At 54.6% G+C, this 20,489-nt stretch overlaps 1 protein-coding gene across 2 annotated transcripts in view; it reads right to left on the bottom strand.

Moving 5' to 3' along the window:
• Positions 1–6,608: 6,608 nt before the first annotated feature.
• Positions 6,609–20,489, bottom strand: part of SLC6A2 (solute carrier family 6 member 2) — a 48,794-nt gene continuing 34,913 nt past the window's right edge. For both annotated transcript variants that reach the window (XM_072750207.1, XM_072750208.1), the window contains exons 7-15: positions 18,790–18,893; positions 17,459–17,583; positions 16,571–16,683; positions 15,224–15,352; positions 14,622–14,721; positions 13,179–13,279; positions 12,591–12,758; positions 11,152–11,223; positions 6,609–10,562 (exon numbers count right to left, since the gene is read on the bottom strand). In XM_072750207.1, coding sequence (XP_072606308.1) covers positions 10,539–10,562; positions 11,152–11,223; positions 12,591–12,758; positions 13,179–13,279; positions 14,622–14,721; positions 15,224–15,352; positions 16,571–16,683; positions 17,459–17,583; positions 18,790–18,893 — 936 coding nt within the window. In that variant the 3' untranslated portion in view covers positions 6,609–10,538. The remainder of the gene's footprint in view (positions 10,563–11,151; positions 11,224–12,590; positions 12,759–13,178; positions 13,280–14,621; positions 14,722–15,223; positions 15,353–16,570; positions 16,684–17,458; positions 17,584–18,789; positions 18,894–20,489) is intronic.

The following is a 20,489-nucleotide window of genomic DNA, read 5'->3' on the forward strand; positions in this document are numbered from 1 at the left end:
GGATTTTGCTTTTCCTTACAGCCCTTGCACTTGGAAATTTCCACTGTGAATTTTTTCAGATCCTTCAGATCCTCGTACTCCCTGTGGTCCGTCATGCATCTGTGCTGCCACTGTTGCTCTTCTTGTGACCTAGAATTTTCCTCCTGACTCAGCTCAAGTATCACCTGTTGTGGGCACCCCTCTCTGATCTCCCAGGGTGGGGATCTGTGCATGACTTCTCTGCCATGTTTTGAGATGACCGCGTCTCACTCATGTCTGTAAACCCAGCCATGTACCGAGCGCCAACCGTGTGCCAGAAACTTATCTAGACCCTGGAGAGATAGATAGACATGGTTGCTGCCTTCTGTCCCTAAGGTTGCCACTCCCCTGAAAGATCATTTCAACAAACTGTGGTTAAGCTCAGTGAGAGGACAGGTTAGGAAAGGCTACTTTTTAGGGGTGACATCAGGAAGGACAGCCAAGAGTCAGCCAGTTTCAGAGAGATGGGGAAAGGCCCAGGGATGAGGCCCAGGGGCATGGGGTGTCTTTGGGGACACATCTGCAGCTAGTATAGGGTGACTGGAGCAGAGAGGGGGGATGAAATGAGGGAAGAGTCTGGATTTGCCTTGAAGGCACTGGGGGAAACACCAGTGGGCTACAAATAAGCATGCAGTAGGTGCTCTATATATATTTCCTTATAAGCATACCATCTGCGTCCTCCATCAGACCCAGTTTCTCAGTGACAGGGCTGTTCCTTCTTTGTCCACTCCAGATCCTTTCTGGTACATACTAGGACCAGGTATGGTTCTCATCAATGGCTGGATGGACAGATGGCTGGATGAAAGAGTAAATAAATCCACCCAAGATATAACAAAACAAACCAAATGGATCTTTTCATCCAGATCAGAATTACTTTTCACTCTAGTTCAGGGAAGTGTGGAGGGTTCACACAGGCTCCGAGGAGGGTGCAGAAAACAAAGACCCCAGTCCTCCCGGCTCCCCCCCTCCCCCGCGCTGCAGCAGGAGTGCACGTTGTGCCACCTGGCGGCCACAGCGCCCACAGCGCCCACAGTCTACGTCACCGGCCGCTCAGCCAGCTTCCAGGGGCCTCAGGACGCCAGCTCCAGGTCTGGCTGTCCTCGCCCTGCAAGACCTGAGCCCCGAGTACCGCCCACCTCCCCGGAAGAGTAACTGATCTCTGCCCACAGGACGAGGAGCCTCATCTGTGGCTGCTCAGGCCGGGCTGCGCTTCCCCCACAAGGGTCCCCGCCGTTCTCAGCAGACAATGGGATCCAGGTGGAAGAAGCCACGGGACAGGAGGCAGTGACCAGTGTTCTCCCCATATCCTCTTTGTCCTCCTCCCGAGAGAACCCCGATTTTGTCCGGGGCAGCACTGTGCCCAGCTACAAATTCCAGACACCCTGACAGCTACAAGTTGCCATGATACGCGGGTCAGGCCGGTGAGACGGAGGCAGGCATCCGGGCGGGGGCCCAGGAGACCTGCTCTTCCCCAGAGTCAAGAGCCGCAGGCCCAGCTGGCCTCTGCCTTTCGTCCTTTCTCTGTCCCCCTTCCTGCCTGAGAGGCGAGCAAGAGGTCTGCAGGTGGATTGGCCTTTTTATTTTTTCCTCCATGAGCATGAGAACCCCGTGCTATGGATGGAAGAACAGAAAGCGAGAAGTAGTCCAAATCCTTGATGACTTTCTCAAGTGTCCCCAGAGCCATCCCAGGCTTCTGGGCATGTCCAGGCAGAGACCCTCACTGAAGTTCTTCCCTGAGACCAAAGACACTTCTCTTCCCGCGGAGGAACACCCCTCTCCCTGACCACTGCCTACTTGTGACAAGAGAATGAGGAAACCTCATCTGTTAGGGGACCATCATTAGATTCCTGTTACACTTGTCATCCTAACCTACAGAGGATGTGGATAGGGAGCCCGAGTGGAACCTGTACCCGGCATAAAGAACCAGACAGCGTGGGGTTGGGGTGTGTTTGGAGAAAGCCAGCATAGGTATCTTTTCTGGGAGACGGGAAACCTCTGTTCAAGATAAACTCTTGTGGCAGTGACCTAGTGCAAGTCATTTGCTCCCTGCACACTGTAGGCACTTAAATCTGCATACATTTAAATGCATACATATTTGAGTACGTTTGTGTGTATATATACAGATGTAACGTGTAAATAAGTTATATATGTGCGCACAGACTACAGATTGTAATGAAGAGCCTGCTGGAACTAGTTGAGCACCCGTACCCCTACCAGCTGGACCGTGTTACGTATGGCCAGGGACCAGGGACGATGGCATCTCAGAGTGGTTAAGAACACAGACTCCCTGGGTTCAAACCCCAGCCTCACCAACTGGTGAGTTATTTCAACTCTTTGTGTCTCAGTTTCTCCCATTTGTAAATGGGGGATAATATTTACCACCTCATGGTCTCATCAGGAGAACGAGAGGAGATGAAATTTGCAAAGCACTTGGAACCGTAACTGGCACCGGATAAGCCAATGCGTCGGCCAGTTAAATGTCTGCTCCTAAGGGCTCGGTCCCCCTGGGGAGTCCTTGGCTGGGAGCCTGGAAGGGCCCCATTCTCTCTTTAGCAAAGGCAGGGACTCCTCGTGCCACGTTTCCCTTCCAATTCCGAGCCTCTGGTGGGGGCTCCGTACGTGTGACAGGCTAGCTAACAATTCTAATCTTGGCTCTGATGCTCCCTGATCTGACTCTGTGGCTCATGTGAAATGTCAGAGTTGCCTTGTCCCTCCTTACCTGTGAAGTGGGAGCCTCGGGCGGGAATAACCCCACCTCCTCACTCTTCTCCATCCGTAGGGTATTATCACCGTGTGTGGCTGGAGATGGGGGTCAGGGTGCAATGGCCTTTACCAGGGGAGGCTGGGGGCTGTGATGCAAGAATGGAAATTTAGCAGGGACCTGGAAATATGCTCAGGTGGTCAGCAGGTAGATGTTGGGCTGACCATGGCCTTCAAGTCTGCACCAGACTTACTGAGGCCAGGGGCTGGGCTTGCTTCAGGCCCCTGCTCTTCTGACTCTGAGTCTTCCATTCCTCAGTTAGCCCTCTGGACTGGAGCCTGAAGCTACCGGGCGGGGGGGGGGGGGCCCATATGAAGACATTCTCTGTTGCAGAAACAATCCCTTTGTGGCTCCTGGGTATGTCCAGGCAATGGACTTTGCTCGGGTCTTCTCTGGGGACGGAGATGGTCTTCCTTGATTTCCTGCAGCCCAAACCCTTACCTTCGTGCCCCGCTGGTCTGGCCCCGCTCAGCCCCTCCCAGGCCTGAGGCCAGCAGAGCCGGGAGCTGATAAGCAGGACAGAGGCCACTTAGCCACCAGCTCTTCCAGGAGTCTCTGGTCACCACACTTCTCTGTTCCTCTCCTGGGTTGGAGCTTAGGTCGAGGCCTGGCTGAGTTGATGCCCAACTGGGAGAGCCCCTCCCATGCCAGCGGCCTAATGGGGGCTGACAGCAGAGGCTTGTGGGGCAGGCAGGTCCTACAGAAGGCTGGCTGCTGCCTGGCAAGGCCTGTGGGCCCTGGTATTTCCTGAAGCTTGAACTTCCTGCCCAGGTGGTCACAGGCACTAGAGTCCAGGAGCACTTGGTGCCCCAGACCCCAATTCTAACCTCAGTGGCACCATCTGAAGGAGGGGACAGAGGAACAGAGACACTGTTTTGGCTGCAGAAAAACACAGCAATGGCTGCTCTGCCTTTGAAATGGGCAGAGATGGGGACATGGAGGAGGTGGACTTTCATCACGGGGCTGACGTGCACCAGACACAAAACAACGAACTGCAGAGAGGCACCATTCTGGACACAATATTAACATTCAGCCCTCCCCACGGCCCTATCGGGTGCCACTACTGTCACCCTCATGCAGAAATGATAAACTGAAGCAGAGGGAAGCTAGAGAAACTTGCTCAAGTTTTCACACTACAGAGTGATGCAACCAGGGTTTGGAGGCAGCCACCGCGGCTTCAGGGATGTTGCTTGTAAGGGCACAATGTCTCATCTGACCCTCTTGATGACTCTCATGCAGGCTTATTCTGCCTTCAGAGACAAGGAAGCCTTAGGTATTTAACTGTGTCCAGGATTCCATGGCAGGAGGTGGTAAGAGATGGGATTCAAACCCAGGGCTAGTCTGACCCCAAGCCCCACCAGATCAGAGCAAATCACAAACCACAGGCCAAATCCAGCCACTGGCCTGTTTCATAAATAAAGCTACTTTCATGCTATAATAGCAGAGGTGAATAGTTGTCAGAGGCCTTTACAGAAAATGTTTGCTGACTGCTGCATGAAATCTGTAAGATGAATGAAAGGCAGCAACAAACACCTCTGTCTATTAGTGTCTGCCTAGAAAAGTAGTCATTCACATCTTAGTGTGAATTAGTCCATCAGCACTGTGACAGCTCCTGGAGACTATAGCATCAAAATCGATATTTTCACCTGATTAGAATATCCCTAATCCAACTCTTTCATTCTATTGATGGGGAAACCAGCGTTTCATGTTGACTTTGCTAATGTGACTCAGTCATAACATCAGAGTAGCTGATCCCAAGGGGGCTCTGAAACTTTTCCATAGCCTGACTCCTAACAACAGTGACCCATCCACACCACCTTAACTATTCCGCTGGAGGCTATGTGAAAAAATCAACTGCCCAGTCTCCTCTTGCAACACGTCCCCCCTTGAAATCCAAGTCGTCATGGCCCCACTGTCCTTTCCCACAGCTCAGGGAACCTGCCGGGACTTATCTCCCCACCTCATTTCCAGAGGACGTCCCACAACGCGGAGAGCAAGCACTTGTCCTTCAGTGGCTGTGTGTCCCTGAGTGGGTCACCTGTCAGCCCTAAGCCCTTAATTTCCCCATCTACTCAGTGGGCACATTGTGCTTGTCACCACCTACCTCACGGGGTCACTACTGAGAAGACAAAGGACATGTTGGATGTGGGATGAATAAATGAAAACTCAACATGAATGAGGTGACTGACTTTAGAAATAAGCTCTGCTGTCATCCTGGTTTGGCTGGGGTTGGAGACAGAGACAGACACCGCATCTCACCAGGGGAGAGAGAGGCCCCCAACGGTAATAGATAAATATCTTCGTGAGTCGAAAACATCTGAGAATCTGATGAACGTATGCATTCTCTCTCCCGGAGGAGTAGCCACAAACCCATCAGACAAAATTTGCATTTAATTCCAAAAGTTTCCGAAATTTTTGAAGTCCATTCATAAATAGTTTTAATAACTCCCGACCCATTGTATAGATGAACAAATTGAGGCCCAAAGGGAGTGCGTCACACACATCGGTGCCTTTGGAAGGGGACAGAAATGAAACTGTCTCTCTGGAAGTAGGACAGGGGTGTGATTAAATTGGGGAAAAACTGAAAAGCCTACTGCTTTTGCCAAAAGCGAAGCTCACCTGTGAGGCTTCTCCTGCCACACTTGTCAGCCTAGGGCAAAGGGTGGCAGCCAGGGTTGCCAGGTGCCCCATCGTCCCCAGCAGAGCTGCCCTTTCTGCTTCTTGCCCAACCTCCCTCCACTACTCCCGCAGGGCCACTTACTCACTAAATGTCAGCACGCACAAAGGGAAGGCTAGAAACGTGGCTGCTTTTTGTTTGATTCATTATAATAAATGCTAACCCCGATTCCGGAGTTAAAACAAAATGATCAGAATCCTAATACCCTCCCCGGGATGTCTGCCCAACTGCAACCGGACAGGCCAAATCACTCCCCACCCAGGCTCCTCGGCGGGCGTGTGTTTGCCTGTCCCAGTGCTGCTGCACGAGGCTGGGCTCGTGACGCTCCAAAATGCAGCTCCATGGAAGGGACGTTAGAGGTTGTGCAACTTCTCCCCCATCCCTGTGGGACACCGAGTCCTCTCCTTAACCTACCCAAGACACACTGTCTGCCATCTGCTTGCATATCTCCAGTGATGGGAAGCCTACCACTTCCAGCCCATTCTCTGTTCTGGTCTAATCTTCTAAGCTCACTTCTTGGACTTCCTATTAAGGGTTTCAATTCAGCCCAGGGGTTCACCACCCATTCCCTGACAGCCTTTACATATTTGGAGACCTAGATTGGATTGTTTTTTGTCAATAATAATAATCAAAAATTGAAACTAATAACAGTAATTATTAAAAGTAACAATAGTACTTAGCAACAAGGACCTATACATTAATGTATCCTTCTCTCCCTAGAAAAATGCACATATGATATAAAAGATTGTGCACTGAATGTAATTCAATTGAAGGTTCTGATCCCCTTGAAATTCAGTCCTAGAAATGCAAAAGCAAAGCTGGATACCTAACTTGGTGTTATTTGGTATCCATTTTCTATTTAAATAAAAACACATCTTCGGAAATAAAACCAATGTAGCTATTTTAGTAGCTTGCATTTCAAAAAATAGTTAAATAAAAATAAAAATATATGTGACTCTGGGAGCTGGGATTATAGGTTTAACCCCTCCAGCCTCCTGTTCCATGGGTTATACAAAGAGTTATTTCGGTGAGAGGTGGACCACTATGACCAGAAGCTCTTCTTTACTAGCTGGAGGCCGATCACAGACACACCCCTTGGCCTTACATAATTCATAGTATTTTACCTCCATGACAGAAAGAACCCACTACCAGTTACATGGCACAGGAAATATCTTTTATTATTCTGTACACTTATTTTTCCACAAAGAGAACAGCTTTTAAAATAAATCCACACCAGACATGGAAACCTGCATGACATTGGAACAGTCTGTGACACAGAGAGGGCACCCCTGGAACAATCCTTATTTACACAGAAGTGGAGAAACAGAGGGATGAGGGCGGGTACCCTAAAAGCAACTTCACATTCACCAGTGTCTTGGTGGCTTCTGACATTGCAGCGGTAACTATGCTGACACCCGCACAGCTATGGATCCTGGGACTCACAAGGGCATGACATGTCACCCTCAAAATCCTCAAAACAAAAGGGTTGGATTTTTTTTTTAATACCAAGTGTTTCTGGTTTCAGTTGAAAGCATATTGGAGAAAGAAGAACTACTGAAATGTCCAGAAAAATTCAAATTTTGGAGGTCAGAAATCTGGCATTTCTCTACTCAACAGATTGTTGGTCACCAGATCATTCTGGAAAGTCCTACAATAAACGATGTGCTTCCCTCACTGTAAATTTAGCACAAGAACATTGTCATGGAGACAAGAATTTTTTTTTAACCGGTTGGGACCTTTGATTATCTGATCCAACCCTTGCTTGTGCAGACAAAGAGCCCTGAAGCCCTGAGAGACAAAGCTCTCCCCTCCCCAGGAGCCCAGCTGGGCAGCTGCAGATCCAGACCCGAGCAGCTCTGAACGCTGTGCTGGGTCTACTGCACCACACCTCTCTCTGTTCTTCTCCATCCCACGGCTTTCAAAGGAAATAAACACATGAAATGAGCTCAGTGGGCTTCTCTGCTAAGAAATGACTTCTTTGGTAAGAATGCCCCGGTCTCCCATCACAGGGCTGCAAGACGGTCCTACGCCCAGAGGCCCCAGAGGCCGCTGACCCCGTGGGCGGGGCCGCCGCCTGAGAATTAAGGCAGCTTCGGGGACTTGTATTCAGCAGGACGTTTGGCAAGAGTTAGCAGCTCCCCTTTCTCCTTTGTCTCATTTGCATCTAGAAGGAAGACCCACTAACAGGTGGACACGGAGGCACTAGACATTGAGTAGATGCTAACGGCGGTGGTCTTAAACAGATATTGTACATTTCATGGAAAATAATAATCCTTTAAAAATCTGATATAATGCAAAAGTGGTCATATACAGTACACAGGAGCACCCTCATGTCGGGTCACCTCTGCTATCAAAAAAAAGGCCACAAAAAAGAAGCCAAACATTACTTAGGATAAAGGACATACTCCCCTCCATTAAGTGTGGGTGGAAGGTGAGCCCAGAGTGTCTGCCAGCACCTCCATGAGAACTTCCAAGGGCTTCCTGGGTCCTACCCCCCCCCCCAGGGGGAGTCCTGGGCTTGGGACCAGACCCTCCCTCACCCCAGGCTCAGGAGCCAACTCCCGCCACAAGGCAGCACCATTGCTTTGGTTTGGTGTTGGGTCAGCTAGCACCACATCTCCGATTCACCCTTGGGACAAATGTCTGGCAGCAGAAAGGCCGCGGGCAGGTGGCAAAGAGAAAACTGCAGGTTCTCTCTGTAGTGTGTCCCGACTCTGATATATTTACAGGTTTTTCTGTTCACCCTCATTTCAGCCAGCTAGACTCAGCTTGCACACCCCGCTGTTCCCCAGAGCGATCACGTTCATCAAAAAGGGGGCAGCTACATGGTTTCCTCTGGCAACCAGCTAGATGAGAACAAATGACATCCTCTCCCCTCTTCCCTTCCTCCCACACATTGTTCTTTTGCTAAGAAACCCTCCCTGGCCGCTTGACTGGGGGTTTTAATTTTAACGACAGCCCTGGGTGGTGTAAACCATAGTGTGCAGGGGATTTCAGAGGGCTCTGGGCTGAGAGGCAGGGGATCTGACTTGTGGGTCTGACTGACCCCTTGGTAGCTGAGAAAGCTTGACCAAGAGTGCCCGAAATGCTGGGCCTTGGTGTTCCCATCTGGGAAATGGGGGCAGAGACTGGCCCTGCTGTCCTCACTGAGAAGATGGGAGGAGACAGGGACGAAAACACTTTGTGGAAAACCAGCTGTAACACCAAGAGAGCAGTTGCCCTGCACAGGAGGATTCAAAGTCACTTAGGGGACCAGGCCACACCCGTGATGGGTCACCCTACCCTTGCCTCCCAAACTCCCACCTTACTGTTCCACTCTGTGGGATGCTCCACTCTGTGGGATGCTCCACTCACTCCCAGGTCCCGCCTTCCACAGTGGTCCAAGACCCCTGCCACCTGGACTGCCTTAGACTTTGAACTGGCCTTTTTACATGAAAAGATCAAAAGTCTTCTGATTTTTCCTCTTTTCTCAAAAAAAAAAGAAGAAAGAAGAAAGAAAGAAAGAAAGAAAGAAAAGAAAACCCAAGGACACAGACTTAGTAGGGAAATCTCAAGACCTTCAGAGAGAAAACTGTCTCCCTGCCCCAGCTGGCCCCCACATAACCCTCTTCTGCAAACTGGACGATTGATTGATGGGCTCAGGGACACCCCAGCTTTACGCAAAGCACCTTCCAGATGTGTGTCTGCCTACACTCCCAGGATGAATGGCCTCTTTATTTATTTATGGTCCAAGAGTCTTCAACAGGAGCTTCCACAGTCACAACAAGAACCTCTGAATCTCGATGTCTAGCGAGGGCATAAGAGATTCAAACCCCAAACAGATGCCTCCAAACTCCGAATCCCTTCTCTGAATGAGCTGAAACGAACCACTACCACCACCAGAGGGCGCCAGGCGCGAAGTGTAGCAGAAGTCAAGCTGGAAATTCTCTAAAACCACCCACCTGCTCCATCAACTCAGAATATTCTCCCCTTGACTTGAATGACCCGGTTGCTATGTACTTGGCTCCACTCTGCCCTCAGATGCCAAGTCCAGATCACGAAGAGACACAAAGAGAGTTTTCAGGGCCAACCCCCCATCACGTGAGAGCCAGGGACCCTGCTGGGTGGGATCCCCCAGGGGAGGCTTTGCAGGTGTCTGTGGACAACAAATAAACAAAGAGCCTGTCAGGGTGCCCTTGGGCATCCGCCTGGCCCTGTGAGGATGGCAGAAAATTCCATGGTAGAGACACACTTCTGGCTCTGCTGACTTCCTGTCCCGAGTCCCCCAGATGGTCTCAGAAGCCACATATGGGTTTCTGGGCCCTGTGTGCCCGACAGAGCAAGACCCCCATGTGGCCTCTCTGAGCTCAGAAGTATCTGCAGAACCTGCTCACTGGAGCTCATCTACATTTTTGCCTCATGACATCCATGGCTCTGGACCATCTGACCACCAGAAGCTGGAAGAATGTTCCAGAACACACACACGTCAGACTCAGCTTAGCCAGAGTGAAAACTAACTATGAAGGTTTCTGCTCACGATTCCCCAAAGCACCTGTCCACAGGCTCCTGACGGGGACAAACCAACCCAAGCTCCCTGACCAATGTTCAGATCCACAGCGTTGACTGGGTGGCAAGGGAAACAGGTTCCCCTGCCTTAGACCCAGCTGGGCTTTTTGTCTGTGTTTGGTTCTATGGCATCTGGCCAAAGGGAACATCCTTCTCTGACCTGGCGGACAGGATTTCTCCTGTGACCGAAAGTGCAAGCAAACGTGGTGGGCAATGCTCCCGAGCCTGGGGCTCAGCTTGGGCCAGATCCCAGGCTGCGCCGAGACCTTCTCAAAACAAAAGAGGTTTTGCAGAAGTCCTTCATCCTGTTCCCTCCCCTCCTCTTCTCCCTCGAGGCTTTTCCAATCGAAACCCAAAGCCCCCAGGCCGGATGAACAGAAGGTGAATAAAAACCAGGTCACTGAACCATTTGCAACTGGGAAAGAGGAAGAAGGACGGAAAGAACATCTTTCAGGAGAGGATGGCCAAGGCTGTGTCCGGGGTGGTAGCGAAGCCTTGGACCTGGGCGTGGGCACAGCAGCCTCGTCCTCGGGCCGGTCAGATGGCCAGCCAGTGCTGCAGCTGCGGACCAAGACGACAGGCCTTTACGGCAGGGCCGGGGCGGCCGGGGACCGAGAGGACCAGGGGCCCGCCGGGAAGGGCAGCCAGGAGCACGGGACAGGTGGGGGACACACCCCTCGCTCCAAAGTCCCCCGGGAACACGCAGGCTGGTTACCTGTCACTTAGGGCCAGAAAGGGCGAAGCAGCCTCCTAATGTCACATGGCAAGTCTGAAACAGGGGGCTCACCAGGACCCTCCCCCACTTCCCAGCCCCAAGGACTTTAAGGGAGCAGGGCTTAGGTCAACGTGTTACTGATGCACCTGCCGCTCTTCCTTCAAGATAAGAGATCCCCAGCCTGGTGCGACGGCCACTCGGAGAGAGAATACAGCTTAGGAAAGATGGGGCATTTGGTTCCCAGGACCAAGGATCAGGGGGCAAGCAGAAGCTGGTGGAAGCAGAAGACAGCCCCCCTTCCTGGCACCACACCCCCGAGGCTCAGCCCACAGCTGCCGGGGTTTGTGGCGGGTGGGTGTGCAGCCAGCACACGGCGGGCAGCAGGGAGGGCCCGTGCCGCAGCCCCCTCCCCAGAACGCTCCGGCAGCCACCTACCTGGAACTGCCTGACGTCCCTCTGCGCCACCAGGTGATGCTCGTTCTCCGGGGTGATGCCATAGGCCAGCCTCTGTGAGAAGATGGACAGGGAGGAGGTCTCAGCCAGGCCCAGGGGCAGCCCAGCAGCCACCCCCGGATAAAGGCCACCTGCTCTTTGGCCCTGAAGTCCCACATGAACAGCGTGTGAGGTCCGTACGAGACACGTCCTGGCCCTGTCTGTGGCACAGGTGAGTCCACTTTGAGTCAACTACCCAGTCAAGGTTTATCGGGCCAACTACTGCGGTCAGACACTAGGTGAGTCTCTGGGGCCCCAGAAGCCAAGGAGCCGCACGCGGCCTCTGCTCTGGGGGAGCCCACGGTGCCTCGGAAGGGCTGGCCCTGGGTCACGGAAACACACGGGCAATTCCGAAACCACGGTCGGGACTGATGCTGCAGAGGACAAGCCGGGAGCGCAGTGAGGGCACAGGGGGTCGGGCAGGCCTCCCACTGCGGGGACTCAGGGGATGCTTTTGGATCAATGACACATCCCGCCCGGTGGGAAGCCCTCCGGGAGTGTGAAAAAGGAAAAGCTCAAGGCAGATGCTGGTTCCCACCTCCAGGATGAGCTCACAGAACACAGGTCCCCCTGGTGGCCCAGAGGCTCAAGGGCAGGAACAGGTCACAAGGCACTGGGGAGGGGCAGACACAGCCCGCCGGGACCCTCTTCCCTCAGTCCCTGGCCGGCTGGCTTCCTGACGTCCTCATTTGTCTGCCCGTCCCCTGGTTAGAATGTGAGCTCTGGGGGCTCCATCTAGTGCCCAGCAGCCTCGCAGCAAGGAGCTGGGAGGTGAGGGCATGGCGGTGGGGGAGTGGACGCTTCACCTTGCAAAGTAAGGACGCGAGGCGAAGACTGGCACCAATATTTATAAAAGAAAGGGCATTTTTAGAAAACCAAATAGGACGGACATGGTTTCAGAGCAAAGGCACTGTTTCCTAAACCCTTCTCCGTGTACGTGCACACAAGTAAAAGAAGAAGATGTATTTTGGAAATCTCTGGTCCAGGCTGGAAGGCGTCAGGTTCAGGAAGGAGGCGGGCAAGAAGCCGAGATGGCCAGGCCACCGCCAGCTCAGACTGGGAGATGGGGACATGCGGGACCCGACAAACCTCAGAAGGGGACTCCAGGGGTGAGTGGCCCCTCCTCATGTAAATACAGTGGCAGGGACGCAGGAGGCCATATGCTCCTGTGACACAGAACCTGACAGCAGGGAGCAGGCGGTGAACCCCGTCTTCGGCGGGCACCTTGCCAAGCGCTCCCTTCTTCTTCCCAAGGTCCGTACTGCTACGCGTGAGAACACAGGGCGGGGGTGGCTCTGGGGTCCGCGTCGGCGTGTCCACCCTCTCTCACATCACCGGAGGACTGGCGATGGCCGCCCTCCCACTCCCCGCCCTGAGCTCACCTCCCGAAGGGAGCCCCGAATGCTGAAGAACTTGTAGATGCCGTAGGCGGGGACCAGCACCATGGAGGAGAGCGCGATGCCCCACCCGACCCAGTTGGCCCAGAGCGGGAAGACGTAGTCATCGTAGTTGAGCGGCTTGAAGTTGATGACACTCACCACCACCACAAACTGCGGGGACAGAGGAAGGACGGAGGGAGGAGAGACCAGGATGGGGAGAGGCCGGCGGGAAGCAGTGGGAGCCCGGGAGGCGAGGGCCGTGGGCGCAGGGAGCACAGAAAGCGCAGCAAAGAAGGAAGGCGGGAAAAGAGAAAAGGAGGTGGAGAAGGAGGAAGAGAGCAAGAAGCAAATGATGACAACAAGGACACAAGAGCAATGAGAAGGCGACCGTGGAGCCGGCCAAGGGGTGGTCCGCACAGCCCCCTGGGGACCCGGCCCCCTGAGACCCGGCCACGTGGAAGCCTCCCGGCTGGGAGCACCCGCAGGCATGACCGGGGTTGGGGGCTCTGCGTCCCGGAACCTCCTCCCTAAGAAGCAGAGATGCCCCTGTCCCCAGCCTGGACCCAGCCCCCACGGCCACCCGGTACACACCAGGAGGAAGGCGGGGCTGACAAACTTCCAGCACAGTCTCCAGTAGAGGCCCGGCTTGAAGCCCATCATCTGCTGGATGTCGTTGCTGAACCTGTCCACACCTGGGCACACAGGGGACACGGGGCAGGCCGGTCACATGGCCTACCCCCTGCCCCGAAGAGCCCCAGGGGCTGCCCGTGCTGCCCTCCACGAGGGTCAGGCCCCTGGAGGGGGCGGGGTGTGGGGCAAGACCCTGGCTCCCCGGCACTTAGGAGACCCGGGCCCGGCCACCCGGGGGGCGCAGAGGACACAGCCGGCCCTAGGTGGAGGACGCCCCTACGTGGAGTGGGTCAGTCACAGACAGGGGATGCCACGTGACCTCACTCACAGGTGGAATCTAAACCACAAAACAAGGGAACAAAGCAAAAAAGAGACAAACAAAAAACCAGAGGCTTCACTGCATGGAATGAACTGGTGGTGGCCAGAGGGGAGCTGGGTGGGGGGTACGAGCGACAGATAAAGGAGATGAGGGGGTACATGCTTCCAGCTTCTAAATAAGTCAGTCGGGGCCTGGGAAGAGAAGACTGACACTGCGGGAAGGCCGTTGAGTGACAGACGGTAACACCACCGTCGTGGCGAGCGCCAAGGGACATACGGGGTGTCCAATCACTGCGTCGCACACCTGAAACTAACGCGACCCTCTGGGTCAGCTATACTTCAATTAAAGATTTTAAAAAATACACCGTATCGCCTTTTATGTGCCACTCCGATTTATTTTTCTAGAGGGAGAGCAGTGTCCCGGGAGCAGGAGGACATGCCCAGGTAACAAAGCCGGGCGGCCTGGCTCCGGGTCGCTTAGAACAGTGACCGCAGCGTGCACGGCTCTTGGCCTGCCCTTTCTCTGACAGAAGAGTCCAGCCTCACACTGATTAACTCTTTGGTGTGACCCGTGGGGGAAAGAAAGGAACCGTTGGGACGCATGTGACAATTTGTGACACGTGCTCCCCATTCAGCTCCAGAATAAGGCTGCCAGAGAAAATTCGAGACACCCGGTTACGGCTGAATTTCAGAGAGACAACGAAAACAATTTTAGTTGTGCATCCCATAGCTGGGACGCACTCACCCTAAAACAATTACTCTTTGTTTATCTGAAATTCAAGGTTTAACTGGGTGTCTTGTCTTCTATTTGCTAAGTGTGGCAACCCTATTCTAGAAGGGATTGCACGGCTTGGGGAGCAGCAGCTTCCTGGGCGTTGCTCCCTAAAAGCTGGCGCTGGGTGCCCCTGGGGGTTTCTGCAGCTTCCTGTTAAAATGCAAAGATGAGCTGGGGGGTGGGAGAGCTGAATCCAAGAAGCCACTTGCTCTGCTCTGGAATCAGCAGTGGCTCCCCTGGAAATGCACAGCCCCTTCGCATCTCCAGGTGGTGACTGAGGCTCTTCCACGCGCTCCGGGCCCCCCACGTACCATAGAACCAGGAGACTCCGATGGCTTCCATGAGCACAGCAAACAGAATGGAGGTCCCCGCCGCAAAGGTGTCCAGCAGGGTCAGCACGTACATCCCACCCTGGGCATGGGGACACAAAGCCTGAGGCCGTGCGGGCCAGAAATGGCCACCGACTGTCACATCCATCCCGACTCACCTGTCCGCTGTCCCACTGGCTCAGAACCCTGTCCGAGAAGGCGGGTGACAGGGTTGTGGGGGTATTGTCTTGATGTTACATATTTGCATTGTAGCAAAGGTCTGAGGCTGGGTATTTCCACCAGTAACAAGTGAGCTGGCTTTCACAGGGGCTTCTGCTGCCCCTCAAACAGATCAGCAGTTGGGAAGAGTTGCCTGGAATTCTTCAGGCTCAGAGCTGGGAGACTGAGGACGCCTGGGTGTAGCCGGGGGTTGGGGGAGTGGTCAGGCTGCAAGGCTGAGGTTGCCAGGTCCCACCATCACGTCGTGGTCTCCCCTGAACTCACCCTGACCCCCTCCCTAGCCCCAAGGCTGGGAATTCCTGACTGCATTGGATTGAACTGCAGCCCCAGGAGCTCCAGGTGACCCAGAGCCCAGCCCCCCTCACCTTGGTTATGCAGAACAGGGCCAGGAGGAAGGTTCCAAAGGTGACACCAAATGTGAAGAGCTTCCGGTGTCTCTTCAGGACCTGGAAATCGTCCGCCAGGCCGGTGATGACGGCCTCCATGCCTCCCATCTGGACGGAGCCAGGCAGAGTGAGGAGCAGGTATGAGGGGCTGCCCACACCTGAGTCTCAGGTCCCAGGCTCCTTCCGACCTCCTGAAGCCTTGGGGGGCAGGGGGACTCAGGCACCCTGGTGGCAGCCTCGCCCTCCTCCCCCTCTTCACCCCACTCTGCCTTGCTCTCAACCCAACTTGGAACTCAGAAACTATGTGAAGAAGGCTGGAGAGGCAACCCTTGTCTCCCTCTGATCAGCAGGTCCCTGTCTCCTGCCCCAGGCCCTGCCTGACCTGAGAGGGGGACTGATGAGCCCAGGAGGGTGTGTGGGGCGGGGGAGGGTAAAATGCCAAACCACTCACCCCAGTAATCTATTTGCACATAAGTAAAAGGCTTCCTGGAACTTTAGGCAGCGGTGTCTGACAAGGATTTCTGGCTGCCTTTCCAACTGTCAAGCAAGGGCATCTCAAAGGCCAGTCTGAAAGGGTCACCGGTGAGTAACAGTCATGTGTTTACTTAAGTGACACCGCACGCCTGGGATGGCAGACAGGAAGCACGCATGCCACCTCTACGTGTCTCCTCTACCCTCCGCAGACCATGTTACCCACATTCAGTGTTCCTTCCTACGAGCCTGGAAGAGGCCTCACAATCCTACTCAACACACTGCTCCTGGCAGATGGGCCGACGAAAGGAAGAGGCGTAAGAGGACCCTCATTCGCCAGCGCTACCCCAAGACTTCCTGCAAACTTACCAAAGATGGGCACAGACACAGAGAGGCCAGGAAATCTACTCTTGCATGTGGGTAAAATAAAAGGTTCTAATAAGCCAGTGAGATGCCAAGTGTTTTCGTTGGTGGCTGGTGATGAACTCTAATGGAAACAGTGCTTGGTGCGAGAAAAGTTCCACCCACGCCCTCTCTGCACTCAGTTTCCCTAGGTGTGAGAGGAGGGCACTGGGCTAGCTCATCTGATGGAAGCTTCTGGTATGGATTTCTTGATGCCATTGGAGATTTTATGGGTTCTCAGCCTTGATCTAAGTCTTGCTTTTGTGAGTGAGGACTCACTTTCTTATATTTAATTAGGGCTTCTTGGAAACTAGGAATCAGGTGGGAACTTCAGGCCGAGTAGTCAGTGGGGTGGGGTGAAGAGGGTCAGGCCCAGTGTGTGCCCACCTCACCCCCACCCTGCCTTGCCTCCCTCAGTGTGTGTGGCATGGTCTCCTGAGCAGGGTCACTCACTGAGCTGTCAATCCCCAGAGCCAGGAGCATGATGAAGAACACGACCGCCCAGAACGTGGATCCTGACAGGGTGGAAATGGCTTCTGGGTACAAGATGAAAACCAGACCAGCTCCTGTAAGAAGCACCAAGGACCTGTCAGTGACGGGCTCCTCGGGTCTGAGATGCAGGTGGTGGAAGAGTAGCCGAGGCCCAATCAGCCCAGCCGACTCCACGATATTTGGTCAGTCACCTGGGGCAGACCAAGGGTTTGTGGATGACAGGTGCCACTGGCTGCTCCAGCTCCTAGTTTCTTGGGTCCCAAGGAGGCTCACCTCCAGCAGCCAGGCCTGAGAGCCGGGCTTCACTCAGACAGCTGTAGGCTTGGGCTGCAAGCCCTGCACCCCGTACACCCTCGGGGAGCCTCTAACTCTCAAAAGCCTGTGGTCCTCAGAGTCCATTTGAGTTCCTCCCAGGCCTCAGCTTCTCCGTGGCCATAAGAATAGGAGCAACAGGAGGGAAGGGCAGAGTCCAGAGTCGGATGGCTCAGGGCCTGCATGCTAGCACCATGGCTCACTAGCTGGGTGACCTGGGACAACTCACGGGGCCTGAGTCTCAGCTTTCTCACCTTTAAAGTGAGTTGACTCACACGTGCCTCACAGCACCGTGAGAACGCATGCAGGCATGCCAGGTGCTCAGCACAGGGGCTCCACAGTCCGTCCCGCTAGCCTGACGGGGGAAGGTTCTGTGGCACATGCAGGAGCCAGGCCGGCCTAGAACGGCCACCGAGGGCCTCAGAGAAAGCGGACAGCGTGGAAGCCTCCAGGTCCAGCCCTCGTCCTGGCCTCGGGAAAGCCCCTGCCCAGCTCTCTCGGCCCCTCCCCCGCTGGCGGGTGGCTCTGTCCACCCACCTTCAGTGGCCACATCCTCGATGTTGACCTTGTGCTCATGGGCCATGTAGCCGAGGATGGAGAAGATCGCAAACCCGGAGATGAAGCTGGTGACACAGTTGATGGTGCTGGTGAGCAGGGCGTCCCTGGGGGAGAGAAGGCACCATTTGCTTAAGTCACCCGACACCCCCACCTGGCTCCCCCAGCCCTGCACTGTCTATGGGACCGCTGCTTCCAATGCCACCATTTCGTCAGTTTCCCTGCCGCCACGGGGACCCCAGCGCCCCACTGGCTCAGGACCTGCAGGTGCAGGGAACAGACTGACAGCTCCCAGGGGGCCACTCTGAGACTAGAGGCCGGTATCAAACTCTTGTTGGGGAACCACATGACCAGCCTCCTCCTTCAGCAAAACTGTCCGCAGCTCCCTGCTGCTTCTCAGCTTCTCACCCAGGCCTTCAAGAGCTTTGTCGAGAAGACCCAACCTTCCTTCCGGGCTTCCTTCCCGTGCATGACTCCCCAGCACGCAGTCTTGGAACAACCCAGACCAGTAACTCACTGGCCCACAGACATCCCACCTCGCTGGCTCCTCTCGGGCTTGTCCCTGCCGTGCACGCCGTCCGCTCTGTGGCCACCCATCACAATCCCAACTGTCCTCCAAGGTTCCCCTCCACCTCCCCTCCCTGCTCTTGCCGATCTCCTGCTGATCACCCCACTTCCCGGGCCGGCCTCCAGCCTGCCCCCCGGGCACATGCTCATCCCACTCACTCTTTCCCATGCCAGAGGGTGGTGTGATTCCCTCTTAAGCCCTCAACAGAGTGACGGGAGCGGATCCAACACATGCTCCTGTGCGGAGCCCTCGCAGCGCGGAGCCCTCGGGAGGCAGAGTCAGAGGCTGAGCTAGACCCGGGCCGGGATGTGGTCTTCTGACTCTGCCGCCCGGGTGGACTTCCCAGTCTGCCCTGCGGTTTTACTTCTGCTCCTGCCAGGCCCTCACCTCTCGTGTGATCAGCCCTTGCCTGTCTGGGCATTGGATGGACAGACAGACAATGCTGTCTGCTCTTGAGAGCCACACAGTGCTCCTCTGTGTCAACTCCCTGTCCCCATGACCTCCCAGCATTAGTGGCCTCAACCTTCCCAGCCTCTCACCTTGAGTGTCTAAGAGGTGTCCTGGCTGGGAGACCCTCCTTAGGACCCCCACAGGCCACGCCAGAGTGCATAGAACACCCCCTCTGGAGTTCATGGAAGGTCCCTAGAAGAGTTCATTTGTCCGTAGACCAGAATCCTCCCTCCCATCCCTGCAGGGGTCAGTCCCCAGGATCTAAGGCTTTCCAGAGCCCTGGCCAGGATCTTACCTGTAGCAGTTGTTGTCAAATTTGTTGTAACTGGCAAATGCAATCAGGACTCCAAATCCAGCCCCCAAGGAAAAAAATATCTGGGTTGCTGCATCGATCCATACCTGAAATGGGCCAAGAGCCATCACCCCCTGCTTCCTAGAGAGTGGGGAAGGCGGCTCCAGGAAGGCTGGGGAGCCCCGGGGCGTGTCTGAGACCCAAGGAAGTGAGGTCTGAACCAGCGATGGGCAGCCACGCAACTCCTCCCCAGAAGCCTGCATGAAGCTACGGTGGAGAGAAGACCACGGCCTCTCCAGCAGCTCCTGGCTCTGGTGGCCATGAACAAGCTCAGCCTGGAGGAACTCACTGGGTCATTTGATGCCCAGATTTTCAAAGAAAATGACTAAACTCACAGTTCTAGGCTAGAACGTGGATGGAGTGAGGGCAAAGGGTCTGACCATCTCAGGGGGTTACACAGACAGCATCCTCAGGAAAGGGACAAGGATTCCCAGCAGCTTCAACCAGCTCACAGCCAGCGCTGACTCCTCGGGGAAGGTGGGATGCTGGGGTTACTTATTCCAACTACTGGGTGATGAAAGCACATGGCTGGAAGCCCAGAGAACTGGGTACCCTTCCCACCCCTACCTCCGCCAGTTTCTATCCCTGGCCAATCTCACCTGTCTGCACAGTGGGGGTAATTACACCCAGCCCACTGGGACAGAGAGCCCCACGCAACTTGGACTTGCAAGTTTTCTGTCACCATGTTATCCTAGGCTTCCCCTACTCTGCGAGCAGAGGCTGGACCGAGAGAAGCAATCCGATGGAGGAGGATAGGTCTGCTCCCTGAGATGGCCTGCAGGCTCAGTTTCTACTCATCAGAAAGACAGGATGTTTGAACAGGTGCCAAACAAACAGAACTCTGACTTGTTTCAGGATTTACAAGACTGGTTCGAGTCTTAGGCTCCGTTATCTTTCTGACGGTTACTAAGGAAATAGGTTTTCCTCTTGGTCATTGGACTGTAACACTGGTGTGTTGGGACATTGTAGCTATGGGAGGTGTATACTGAGACGTGCCCCTCCTATGTTGCTCCCGCCTGCCAGGATTACTGTGGGTTCAGAGAGTGTGAAGAAGCCTTTGGGGGGCACTTGGGGGACTCAGTCAGTTAAGCATCTGCCCTTGGCTCAGGTCATGATCCTGGGGTCCTGGAATCGAGCCCCACATCTGGCTCCCTGCTCAGCGGTGAGTCTGCTTCTCTCTCCCTCTGCCCCCTCCCTGCTTGTGCTCTCTCTCTCTCTCAAATAAACAAAATCTTTGAAAAAAGAAAAAGAAGCCTTTGGGAATAGTGAAGGGAAGTGCTGAGGTGCTGTCACTGATGCAGGCTTCAGGGAGGAGGCAGAGATGATCTCGGCCATGGCTGGAAGATGCTCAAGGCCCTGGGTACCTCCAAGACTGTCTCTGATCCCAACCTCATCCCCCTGCACTCCACATCATCCCATCTTCATTTAGTCCGTGTCTCTGAGCAGGACAGTGAGTGGAGGAGGCTGTGGCAGCCTGGAGGGAATCAGCAGGGCCCAGAGCCCTCTGTGGCGGTGGCTGCTTCTGCCAACATCGTGAGATGGCAGCAGAGGGTAGGGCGAGGACTAGAGTGTAGAATTAGGCTGGGGTGACTCAGTGGGGACTAGGAGGCCATGGCAGGTGTCAGGAATAGGACAGGGTATTG

This window comes from Vulpes vulpes, chromosome 2 (genome assembly GCF_048418805.1).
Source record: "Vulpes vulpes isolate BD-2025 chromosome 2, VulVul3, whole genome shotgun sequence".
In the NCBI taxonomy this organism is placed as follows: Eukaryota; Metazoa; Chordata; class Mammalia; order Carnivora; family Canidae; genus Vulpes; species Vulpes vulpes.